Source organism: Lutjanus erythropterus, unplaced genomic scaffold (assembly GCF_056507025.1).
Source record: "Lutjanus erythropterus isolate fLutEry1 unplaced genomic scaffold, fLutEry1.hap2 Scaffold_525, whole genome shotgun sequence".
Lineage (NCBI taxonomy): Eukaryota > Metazoa > Chordata > Actinopteri > Lutjaniformes > Lutjanidae > Lutjanus > Lutjanus erythropterus.
In genome coordinates, this window is record NW_028146716.1 from 15,001 (window position 1) to 25,993 (window position 10,993).

A 10,993-nucleotide genomic window follows, 5' to 3' on the forward strand; every position below is an offset into this window, starting at 1 on the left:
CATCAACAGTCACTTTATGTACAGAGGAGTGAGTGTTGTTGTTGTTGTTGTTGTTGTTGTTGTTGTTGTTGTTGTTGTTGTTGTTGTTGTTGATCAGACGTGGAGGTGACGGAGCAGCTTCCTGCTGATGTGTAACTAAATCAACATAAACATCATTTAAGGTCGTCGCCTGTGATGGAGGAAGTAAAAGTAACTATACTCCATTATAAAAATACTCTATTACTGGTAAAAGTCTTGAATTAAAAATAGTACAGAACGTAAAAGTATTCAAGTATATTCAGGAAAATGTACTTAACAATCACTGATTTAATATTTCATATGTTTATTATTAGTGATTATTGTATTTATGTTAAAGCAGTATTTTACTGCTGGAGGTGGTACTTCAAATACTAAAGAGTATTTTCATCTGTAAAAATACTGAAAATGTCATTAGAATCTTTTCATGTGAAATATTTAAAAATGAAAATATTTCCCTCTAAGATGCACTGAAGTGGAAAAACAGAGCAGATAATATTTTTCATGATTATTCAAATATTTTAATTTGTTTCATATGTGACTGAATCTTTAAAGTTTCTTCTCTTTCTATTATTTTATTTGATTATTGATTATTATTAAAGCAGCTGTCCTTCATGATGAACACAGACAGGGAGTTCACCTGCTGAGTGTGGATGACGTCATCAGTCAAAGAGCCAATCAGAGGTGTGACCTGTGACCTGTGTGTTCTGATCTGAGGTCAGTTCTCCTGCTGAGAGCTGAACAGGATCAGAGTCTAAATTTACCTCGGATTAACAGACGGAGACAGACAGACGGACGTCCAGCAGCTCGTCTTCTCTGTCCTCACTGCTTCATCTTCATCTTCATCATGTCTGCGAGCGGCCTGCCCGCCGGCGGCCCCCCCTGGAGGAACAACAGCTTCATCCTGGGGGGGGGGCGAGACCCTCCTCTGTCTGACCAGGGAGAGACCATCATCGGAGTGTACCTGCTGCTGCTGGGTGGGTACCAGGGGTTGACCCTCAGTCTGGTCTCTCAGGTGCAGAATCGGACTCTCTGATTGGACACTTTAAAGCTCATCAGGCTGTAAATGTTTTAATGCTGAAAGATGTTTTGATTTATTATTATTTTCATCATGATGATGATTTTCTGTTGTTTAATATTTGTCTAAAAAGCAGCGACGCTTCAGTCAAACTGTATTTTGATTTGAACTCTTCTGTAAATTTCAAACATCAAACTCTTGTCTTTTATTATTATCTTGTCTGTTAGATGGAAAATCTGTGAGTCGATGTTTTAAAGAGTCGACAAAATGTTCCATGTTTTCATTTCACAGCGTCGTCATGGTGAGCAGACATTTTATTTTTTTAAGTGTCTCAGAGTCTCTTCATGTTCATCAAAACACACATTTTAAATCATAGAAATGTGTGTTTTGACCTTTGATTTAGGACGACAGAGTCCACATGTTCTGGTTGAGACACATCTGATAGAAATATTATTGAATGAATTTGTCTAAAAATAGAAAGTTTTCCAGAGTTTGATCAGTATTCCTGACTTTTTTAAACCAGGAAGTGAGACGGGCGTCCTTACGGTTTAGCTGACCAGGTTTTTGTTGATAGAAATCTGGAACACAACTTTACAGGACCAACATTTTCATATTTTAAAACAAGATGATTATTAATATTACAGAGAATTGTGTTTTCAGCAGATGTTTGAGACTTTGAAGGATTTTAACACATTTTTAAATTGTTTGAATTCTTATGTGTTTTCTGACACAGCAACTTTGAAATGAATGTCCTTCTATTGTCAGGTTGATCTCAGGCTGATCTCAGGCTGATCTCAGGCTGATCTCAGGTTGATCTCAGGTTGATCTCAGGTTGATCTCAGGCTGATCTCAGGCTGATCTCAGGTTGATCTCAGGCTGATCTCAGGTTGATCTCAGGCTGATCTCAGGCTGATCTCAGGCTGATCTCAGGCTGATCTCAGGTTGATCTCAGGCTGATCTCAGGTTGATCTCAGGTTGATCTCAGGTTGATCTCAGGTTGATCTCAGGTTGAGCACACAGACGATTTGAAGACATCTTCTTCATTTTCTAACATTTTATGGACCATTTACTTTTTTTTTGATTAATTGAAAAATGATTGGCAGATTGATCATTTGAAAAATAAAGCAGTGACTGTGTGTCTCTGTGCTCACAGATACAGTGACGGTGGTAAGATTGTGTTTGTGTAACTTTTAAATTGCTTGAAGTTGTGACTTCTGTTTTCTGACACAGACAAAGTTTAGACATGAAAACAATTAAAGCAAAAAACAAAACTTTTCACTGATCACTTTCAGGGCGTCACGGTGGTTCAGTGGTCGGCGCTGCCGCCTGAGTTCGATCCCCGGCTGGATCAGGGTCTTTCTGTGTGCATGTTCTCCCCGTGTCTGTGTGGGTTCTCTCCGGGTTCTCCGGCTTCCTCCCACAGTCCAAAGACATGCATGCAGGTTAACTGGTGACTCTAAATTGTCTGTAGGTGTGAGTGTCAGTGGTCGTCTGTCTCTGTGTGTCAGTCCTGTGATGAACTGGAAACTTGTCCAGGGTGAACCCCGCCTCTCACCCAGTGTCAGCTGGGATAGGCTCCACCCCCACGACCCTTTGGGAATAAGTGGTTGTGGACAAACATCTGAGAGCTGATACAACATGAGCAAAGATCAAGTCAGGACAGAGTCACATGACGTCAAGTTCAGGTCTGACAGGATGTAGGTGGACACAGGAAGTACTAGAGGCGACGTGCTCAGAGAGCACTAGATTTGTGTCCATGGTCTCAGTGTACACGTCCGTTTGGGAGAATAAACTGGACAAACTGGACAAACTGGACAAACTGGACAAACTGGACAAACTGGACACTGTCTTTGATCTGGCTGAGCCTGGAGATCCTGTGGACCAGATCAGAAACAAGAGACAGCCCTGAAGCTCAACTTCAGTTTGAACTGTTTCCTTTGTTGTTTTGACTGAGTCAACAGCAGCAGCTTGAAAATTCGACTGATCAATACTGACCCATATTGATCATATTGACTATCCTCAGCTGAAAAGTGTTCATAAGCAGATTTCAGCTTTTATACAAAGTGTTTTACAGTTTGTTGGTTCTGTCTCTGACAGTGGTCTGTCTCTGTTGTGTCCTCAGGCTGGTTGTCCTGGTTTGGAAACAGCATCGTCCTCTTCGTCCTGTACAGACAGCGAGCGTCCCTGCAGCCCACAGACTATCTGACCTTTAACCTCGCCGTCTCGGACGCCAGCATTTCCGTGTTCGGCTACTCCAGAGGCATCATCGAGATCTTTAATGTCTTTCAGGACAGTGGCTATCTCATCTCCTCCATCTGGACCTGTGAGGTACACCTGAGACCCACCTGAGACACACCTGAGACCCACCTGAGACACACCTGAGACCCACCTGAGACACACCTGAGCGGCTCAGACAGACAGGACCGTCTTCATTGTCATGATAATCTGTCCTGTTTGTGTCCTGCAGGTGGACGGTTTCTTCACGCTGGTGTTCGGTCTGAGTAGCATCAACACTCTGACGGTGATCAGCATCACTCGCTACATCAAAGGATGTCACCCGAGCAGAGGTCAGAGGTCACAGTCTTTCGACTAACTGCAGCATCCTGATTGGTCAGATCTCAGCATTCATCTAAATGTAGGCGTATGTGTTTTCTGTCATAGAACAGAACATGTGTGAACCACAGGCCTTATTTAACTGTGTTCTGTTGAGGTTCGGGGACCTTCGTGGTTCAAATATCGTCCTTTGGGGACTCTGTGTGTTGTGAATCGTCCGAGCACCAGAGGGTGAGTCCGTCATTAACGAATGAATGTTGTGTTTCAGCTCGTCACATCAGCAGGACCAGTGTGTCCGTCTGTCTGCTGCTCATCTGGATCACAGCTGGATTCTGGTCTGGAGCACCACTGCTCGGCTGGGGGAGCTACACAGGCAGGAACCCGCCAAAATAACTCTACAAAAATATACAACAACATCTCTGTTGTCTAATCATAAAGGATTATATTCAAAACAATCTGTTAAAGGTTCCACCTAGCTGCCAACAAGAACCCACCCAGGAAAATTTACCAAAAACATTTTTGTATGCCAAGGGCTTAATCTAGAACCCACCTTGGGTGGTTCTCCTAAGAACCATTTTATATTCTAAGGGTTTTATCTAGAACCCTTATTTATGATGGTCACTTACGTACAAGAACACAGTAAAAATTGATTGATTCGGGAGGTTCTGTATACATTTAAAAAGAACCACTGACAAACTCTCTGCAGAAAAGGGTTCTTCACAAGCAAATGGTTCTATGTAGAACTGACCCCTGTGACTTCTGACCCTTTTGACCCCTGTGTGGTCCACCCCCTGCAGATCGTGGGTATGGAACGTGTGAGATCGACTGGGCCAAAGCGACGTACTCGAGTGTCTACCGCTCCTACATCATCTCCATCTTCATCTTCTGCTTCTTCATCCCGGTGCTCGTCATGCTGTTCTGCTACGTGTCCATCATCAACACGGTGAAGAGAGGAAACGCTCTGTCAGCAGACGGCGACCTCACCGACCGCCAGAGGAAGATCGAGAGAGACGTCACCATCGTGAGTCTGAACCACACACACACACACACACACACACACACACACACACACACACACACACACATCAGCGTCAGATCAGACACCTTCATGATGTCATTGAAGACGTATTTCACAGCTACAGAAATGTTTCAGTTGAAAGTTTTTCTTGAACCAGTGAAGAATTAACTCCTGATATTAATGCTAACCGTTCTCTCTCTGTCCACTCTGAGGACGTCCACTGCAGTAAAAGTATCAAGTATTTATTTTACTTGAAGAGTTTAACTTGTTTTACCAAAAATATTTAAAATCAAGACTGAAGTTAATGAAACTTTATAAAAGTAACACTAACTTTAAATATTCCAATCAACTTTTAAGACCAGAATGAAAATCATATTTAAGACATTTTCAGATTATTGTATTTTAATCTTTTTTAAGGAGCTGCTGAGACTCTGACCCTGCTACTCTTATTAGCCATGCTAACCATTAGGCATGTTAGTGCTATCGCTAACGACATGAGGCTTCTCATTGGTTCATTGTAACTCGTCTTCTGCAGGTTTCCATAGTGATCTGTACGGCCTTCATCCTGGCGTGGTCTCCATACGCTGTGGTATCCATGTGGTCGGCGTGGGGCTTCCATGTGCCCAACCTGACCAGCATCTTCACACGCCTCTTCGCCAAGTCCGCCAGCTTCTACAACCCACTCATCTACTTCGGCCTCAGCTCCAAGTTCCGGAAAGATGTCGCCATCCTGCTGCCATGCACCCGCGACGCCAAGGACACTGTCAAACTGAAGCGTTTCAAGCCTAAGGCCGACGGGCACGGCCGCCCAGCAGCAGGGGGCGGAGCCAGACTCAAAGTTCCTCTGAACCGCTCAGAGAAGAAATACTCGCCCTGGAACCAGCCGGAGACAGTCCCGAGTCCGGACTCTGGGATGGGGAGCCCGCCCTGCACGCCACCGCCTGTCAACAAAGAAGTGTTCTACATTGACATGCCCCGCCCCTCTGAGAGCGGGCCGGAGTTTGAATGTGACAGACTCTGACGGACTCAGTCAGGCTCTGACCTGACTGGTTAAACTGCCAACACGTGACCACGTGACCACGTGAACATGTGAACAACAACAAAACAAACATATTGATCAGCTGACAGGAGACAGACAGACTGTAGAGAACCAAAACATCAGAAGGTCACAGCTTGTACTGAGCGCGCTCAGATCACCACGTCCTAAATATTGTAATATATGAGACAGGACAGGAGGCGGGGCTAAACATGGGGGAGGAATTTGATTTTAAGGTTGAAAAATGGGCATGTCACAATCACACTTTTTTTTTTACCCCAGGATGACAAAGTCATGCCCCGCCCTTCTCTCACTCTGATTGGCTCATTCTTGCTGTCTTTGTTGGTTTGGGTTGCTTAGTTTTAGGCAGAATATCAGCCAATCAGAGGCAGAATAGGGCAGGTCATACCTTCATCATCCTGGGAAAATAAATATTGTGTCATGATCCAGTGTAGCATGCTGTTGCTAACTAGCTACCTGACAGATGTCTGATACACGCTGAAACCTTTTCATCAAGTTTTACTTTGAAAACCTCTCTATGACATCATGTCCTTTGTGATGTCACTGCGCCTGCGTTAGCATGTTGCTAACATTGGTTGATGCCAGATTGAAATTACAGTGAGTTTTTTAAAGTGCAGTAATCAAACACGGTGATCAGTAACGTGTGCTGCTGAGAGCTGACGATTGATTGACAGGTGGATGTCACAATATTATTGGTTGGTTCTTGCTGATGTCAGCACACATCATATTTAGTTTTAAAGGAAGAAAAAATGATTGAGTTTTGATATAACAATACAGAGAAGTTGATTTTTTAAATTTCTGTTGGGTTTATGATGTTAAATATTTGGACAATATGAACTCAAAGTTTTTTTTTCATCTGGACTTTAAATTCTATAATTAAGACTTAAAGTGGATAAATAACTGTATTGATCCGGATAGAAGACAACTGACCTACAGTCCAACACAAAGAACATGTTCAATAACTTTAATGAACAAGACAGACCATTAATTCATTATTAATCAATTACAGAATTAATCACCAACTATTTTGATAACTGATCAATCAGTTGAAGTCATTTTTTAATTTAAAAAATGTATAAATTCTCTGATTTCAGTTTCTTAAATGTGAATATTTTCTGGTTTCTTTCCTCTCTGACAGTAAACTGAATATCTTTGACTTGTGGACAAAATGAGACATTTGAGGACGTCGTCTTGGACTCTGATCAACATTTTATGGACCAAACAACTGATTAATCATTGGAAAAATTATTGCCAGATTGATCAGTAGTTGAAAAATAGATCCAAACATGTGAAAACAGGTGGAGCATCAGTACACTCCACTGACTTTATATTTTTTTAACAGGTAATTAGTAACTGTATCAGATTACATTTTTAAAGTAACCCTCCCAGTCCTGATAATATTCATAACATCTGTCAAAATAAATCAGACTTTTAACTGTCAACTCGTCTGTTTTTATTTTTATTTGTTGAAGCTCTGATGTGATGATGACGTGTTTCAGTTTTAACATAATAATAATAATAATAATAATGTAATTATTTATTATTATTATTATTATTATTATTAAAGAAAAAATGTTTGACTGTGACGTACTGAGACATGTGACAACATTCCCCACTCTCCGCTGCTGTTTGATATAGTTATTCTGTTTTGATCCATGTTTCTGTATTGATTATTGATTACTGATTGATTCACTGAATGTTTCTTCACTCTAACTTCATTGATAAACGCTGATGGTTAATGTCGCCTGTTACTTTAAATCGTCATCGCCGAGCGGCTACGATGTTTTCCGACACGAGCCGAGCGGCTCCGAGCTGCTCCTCCTCCTCCTCTGTGTCTGTCAGCATCACTCGGGGTCCAGGATCGGGATCAGGACCGGAACCAGGACCAGGATGAATCTGTGACGTACCAGAGTCTCAGCAGATCAAACCGGATCCTCGTCAGGCCGCGGTGAGTCTCATCGATCAATTATCGGTTTGTTTGTGACGTATTATCATCAACGAATCACAGCTGTAATCGATCCGCGGGGCCGTGACGGTCCCTGATCTCACCAGGACCCCGTCAGAGCCTGATGATCAGCTGATCAGCTGATCAATACATCGATCCATCTATCAGTGTGAGGACAGGCCCGGACACACACACACACACACACACAATAAGAAGCATCTGTGTGCATTACGTAATGCAGTCATCTCTGCACAGTGTGTGTGTGTGTGTGTGTGTGTGTGTGTGTGTGTGTGTGTGTGTGTGTGTGTGAGAGAGAGAGAAAGAGAGAGGAGATAATATGTGACTCACGTGAGATGACGTAATGAGATGAATTTTAGCGCCCATCATCCCCTTTGACAGATGATCAATAACTGATAATCACATGGTGACATTACAACAGTCTGCTGCCGTTTGGACAGGTTGATTTGGGGACACCTGTGGTTACCGTGGTAACAGGGATCTGACAGACTAGTAGCCAACCACAGTGAGGCTGCAGGTGTGTGTCTGAAACTCAAAACTGATCAATAATCAAACATGAGGCTTAATTCATGATGAGCAGGTTTCAGTGTCGTCATGGTTACATGACAGCAGTCCTGGAGACAGCAGAATCCAGAGGAAGTGATGTCATCCCTGTGTTGTTGTTACAATCAAAGTAACAGACAGAAATACTCTCAGTCTTTACTGCAGTAGAAGTACAGATACTCGAGTAAAAGTAAAAGTACTGATTCAACCTGTTTACTGCAGGAAAAGTGAAAAGGTTCAGGTTCTGAAATGTCCTCAGAGTATAAAAGTAAAAAGTCGTCCTCTGAAGGACATTTCTACTGACTGTTTCTGTCCAAATACAACTGAACCTTTTCTCCCCCACAGAGTCTCCGTCTCTGTCTGTCTCACATTCTGACGACTGTTACGTCTTTTATGCAGTTTTTTTGTTTTATTACGTTGTTTTTTGTCTTTTTACATCTGATGTCGTTTTCATCTTTGTATGTCTTGTTACATCATGTTTTGTTTTATTATGTCATATTATATCTTTTTTGTCTTTTACATTATTTATCATCATCATTACATCTTGTCTCCGTCTCGTCCCGTCTGTCCTGATGTCCTCTGATGGATCCACCAGTCAGTCGTCTTTTCTGTGTCTTATTGTTTCGTCCATTCAGGTTGAAATCAGTCTGATGTTTGAAGGCGGCGCACAGTGATGCAAAATAAAAATCAATAATTCATCTCAGAGTCACTCAAACTAATTCATGAGTCGGTTTAGAAAATGTGAGGCGGAGAAAGTTCACATATTTGTGGAGTAAAAGTAAAAATACTCTTGACTTCCTTCCTTCTGTCGTCCTGTTGTCTCGTCCTGGAGTCGACTTCATCTCTTTGTCCTGAAGGTTAAACTCTGAGGCTCCACTGTCTCTCGTCCTGCGGGACTGAAGCTTGTGTTTGACCAGTAAGAGATGTTCAGGGTCAGCTCACCTGTTCCCACTGATTCAGGTGAGGTGAAGAACCTGCTGCAGCTAACAGGAAGCACTGACGTTAGTACAAACTAACAACCAGGAGAGCAACAAGCTAACGTGGCTAACATTAGCTCACCTTTGTCAAAATGTCTCAGATCAGCATCAGAGACAGAAATGTCCTCACAAAGACAGCAGGATGTGTGTGTGTGTGTGTGTGTGTGTGGTGTGTGTGTGTGTGTGTGTGTGTGTGTGTGTGTGTGTGTGTGTGTGTGTGTGTGGTGTGTGTGTGTGTGTGTTTGAGCGTGCTCACAGGATGGGTGGGGGCTGGTTTCCATAGTTACCACTGGTTGGGCAGCTGAGCTCTGAAACCAGGTGAAAGAAAAGAGACACGAAGTACTGAGAGGACACATGTCACAACTTTATTATTATTATCTAATTATTACTGTTATTATCAACAAGGTGACATTGTTAGGCTCCACCCCCTGCAGAGCAACAACCAATCACTGAGGGAACCACCAGAGAACCTGAGGGATCTAGTGAGAATGTACCTTAAAACCAAGTCTGTCAGGAAATCAGTATGAAAACATTTAGAAAACAATCAAATAATCTTATAAGACCCCCCCCCCCCCCACCAACCCCCGCTCTGTCTCCTAGCAACAGTTACCATGTTCAGTTCTGTGGGCAGCAGAGCATGATGTGAAGGCTGACTGTGTTACCATGGCGATGCCCTCTGAGACTGCAGCGCTGTACACTGTGTGTGTGTGTGTGTGTGTGTGTGTGTGTGTGTGTGTGTGTGAGTTCAGACATCCAGATGTGCGCTGACACACATTCATGTTTTCTGTAAACCAGAGGTTCTCAAACTGTGTCCTGCGGAGCCAGCAGTGGCCCTTAGAAACATTTTGTATGGCCACCAGCAGTTTGACCACAAAAAAGGTCCACAGGCTCAAAAGTAATCGATTTCATAATTTTCTATAATCAGAGCACTGATGATGACTGAAGCATCTGCTGCTGATTTTATTCAACTTATTATTTATTTATTTATTTATGTATTTATTTTTGCAGTGTAAGCACATCGTGTTTGAACACTCATATCTTAATTAAATGGACTGTTTTTACTTTTGGTGTGCAGGTATCATCCATTACTGACACACACAAGATTGACTTATTTGATAGTAGGGACAGTTTCACAGCACTCTGATGAACTGGACCCTGAACATGACATGAACCACATGAATTATATTTTAATCATTACCTTTTTGTAAGTTTATTGTTAATAACTTACATTTAATACACGTCTCTATCTGTCTGTCTGCCTGTCTCTCTGTGTGTCTGACTCACCTGTCTGTCTACCTGTATGTCTGCAGGTGAGCCATCATGCCGCTGGTGAAGCGGATCATTGAGCCTAGGTATCTGTGTCGTGGCGCTCTGCCTGATGGGGTCGCCAGTGAGCTGGAGTGTGTGACCAACAGCACGCTGGCTGCTGTCATCAAACAGCTGGGAGGACTCAGTGAGTGGTTACCACTGTAACCCTGACAACATGCTGTAATGACGGGGGGGGGGGTAACACAGTGTAACACAGTCCTGTGTCCTGTTGACGTCTCTCTGAACTGTCTGTCAGGCCGTCATGCAGAGGACATCTTTGGTGAGCTGTTCACGGAGGCCAACAGTTTCTACCTGAGGATGAACAGTCTGCAGGAGAGAGTGGACCTGCTGGCAGTGAAGGTCACACAGCTGGACTCCACCGTGGAGGAAGGTGGGTGTTCAGCATCCACCCATCCATCCAGCCGTCTCTCTGTCCATCCACCTGTCTGTCTGTCTGTCCGTCCATCATCCATCCATCCATATAAGAAAGAGTTGGCTGACAGTGGCTTCTCTCATACACTGACGTGATTGGTCAAATCAC

The 10,993-nt window shown here is 43.0% G+C and overlaps 2 protein-coding genes across 2 annotated transcripts; both read left to right on the forward strand.

Moving 5' to 3' along the window:
* Positions 1-860: 860 nt before the first annotated feature.
* Positions 861-5,686, forward strand: LOC146303820 (opsin-5-like). The gene is made up of 6 exons (XM_084714354.1): positions 861-992; positions 3,156-3,361; positions 3,501-3,600; positions 3,855-3,959; positions 4,384-4,607; positions 5,140-5,686. Exons 1-6 carry the CDS (start codon positions 863-865, stop codon positions 5,623-5,625), a joined length of 1,251 nt encoding a protein of 416 aa, XP_084570480.1. The 5' UTR covers positions 861-862; the 3' UTR covers positions 5,626-5,686.
* A 1,780-nt stretch (positions 5,687-7,466) lies between these two features.
* Positions 7,467-10,980, forward strand: LOC146303821 (actin-binding protein WASF3-like). Its single transcript, XM_084714352.1, has 3 exons — positions 7,467-7,609; positions 10,455-10,597; positions 10,709-10,980. Exons 2-3 carry the CDS (start codon positions 10,465-10,467, stop codon positions 10,978-10,980), a joined length of 405 nt encoding a protein of 134 aa, XP_084570478.1. The 5' UTR covers positions 7,467-7,609; positions 10,455-10,464.
* Positions 10,981-10,993: the final 13 nt, after the last annotated feature.

What these genes read in the sequence shown, in the direction of transcription:
- LOC146303820 (XM_084714354.1), top strand. Translation starts at nt 863, where the DNA reads ATGTCTGCGAGCGGCCTGCCCGCCGGCGGCCCCCCCTGGAGGAACAAC. An exon ending in CCTCCATCTGGACCTGTGAG is followed by an intron (nt 3,362 to 3,500) that starts GTACACCTGAGA and finishes TGTGTCCTGCAG; the next exon opens with GTGGACGGTTTCTTCACGCT. An exon ending in AGGATGTCACCCGAGCAGAG is followed by an intron (nt 3,601 to 3,854) that starts GTCAGAGGTCAC and finishes GTTGTGTTTCAG; the next exon opens with CTCGTCACATCAGCAGGACC.
- LOC146303821 (XM_084714352.1), top strand. Translation starts at nt 10,465, where the DNA reads ATGCCGCTGGTGAAGCGGATCATTGAGCCTAGGTATCTGTGTCGTGGC. An exon ending in CAAACAGCTGGGAGGACTCA is followed by an intron (nt 10,598 to 10,708) that starts GTGAGTGGTTAC and finishes ACTGTCTGTCAG; the next exon opens with GCCGTCATGCAGAGGACATC.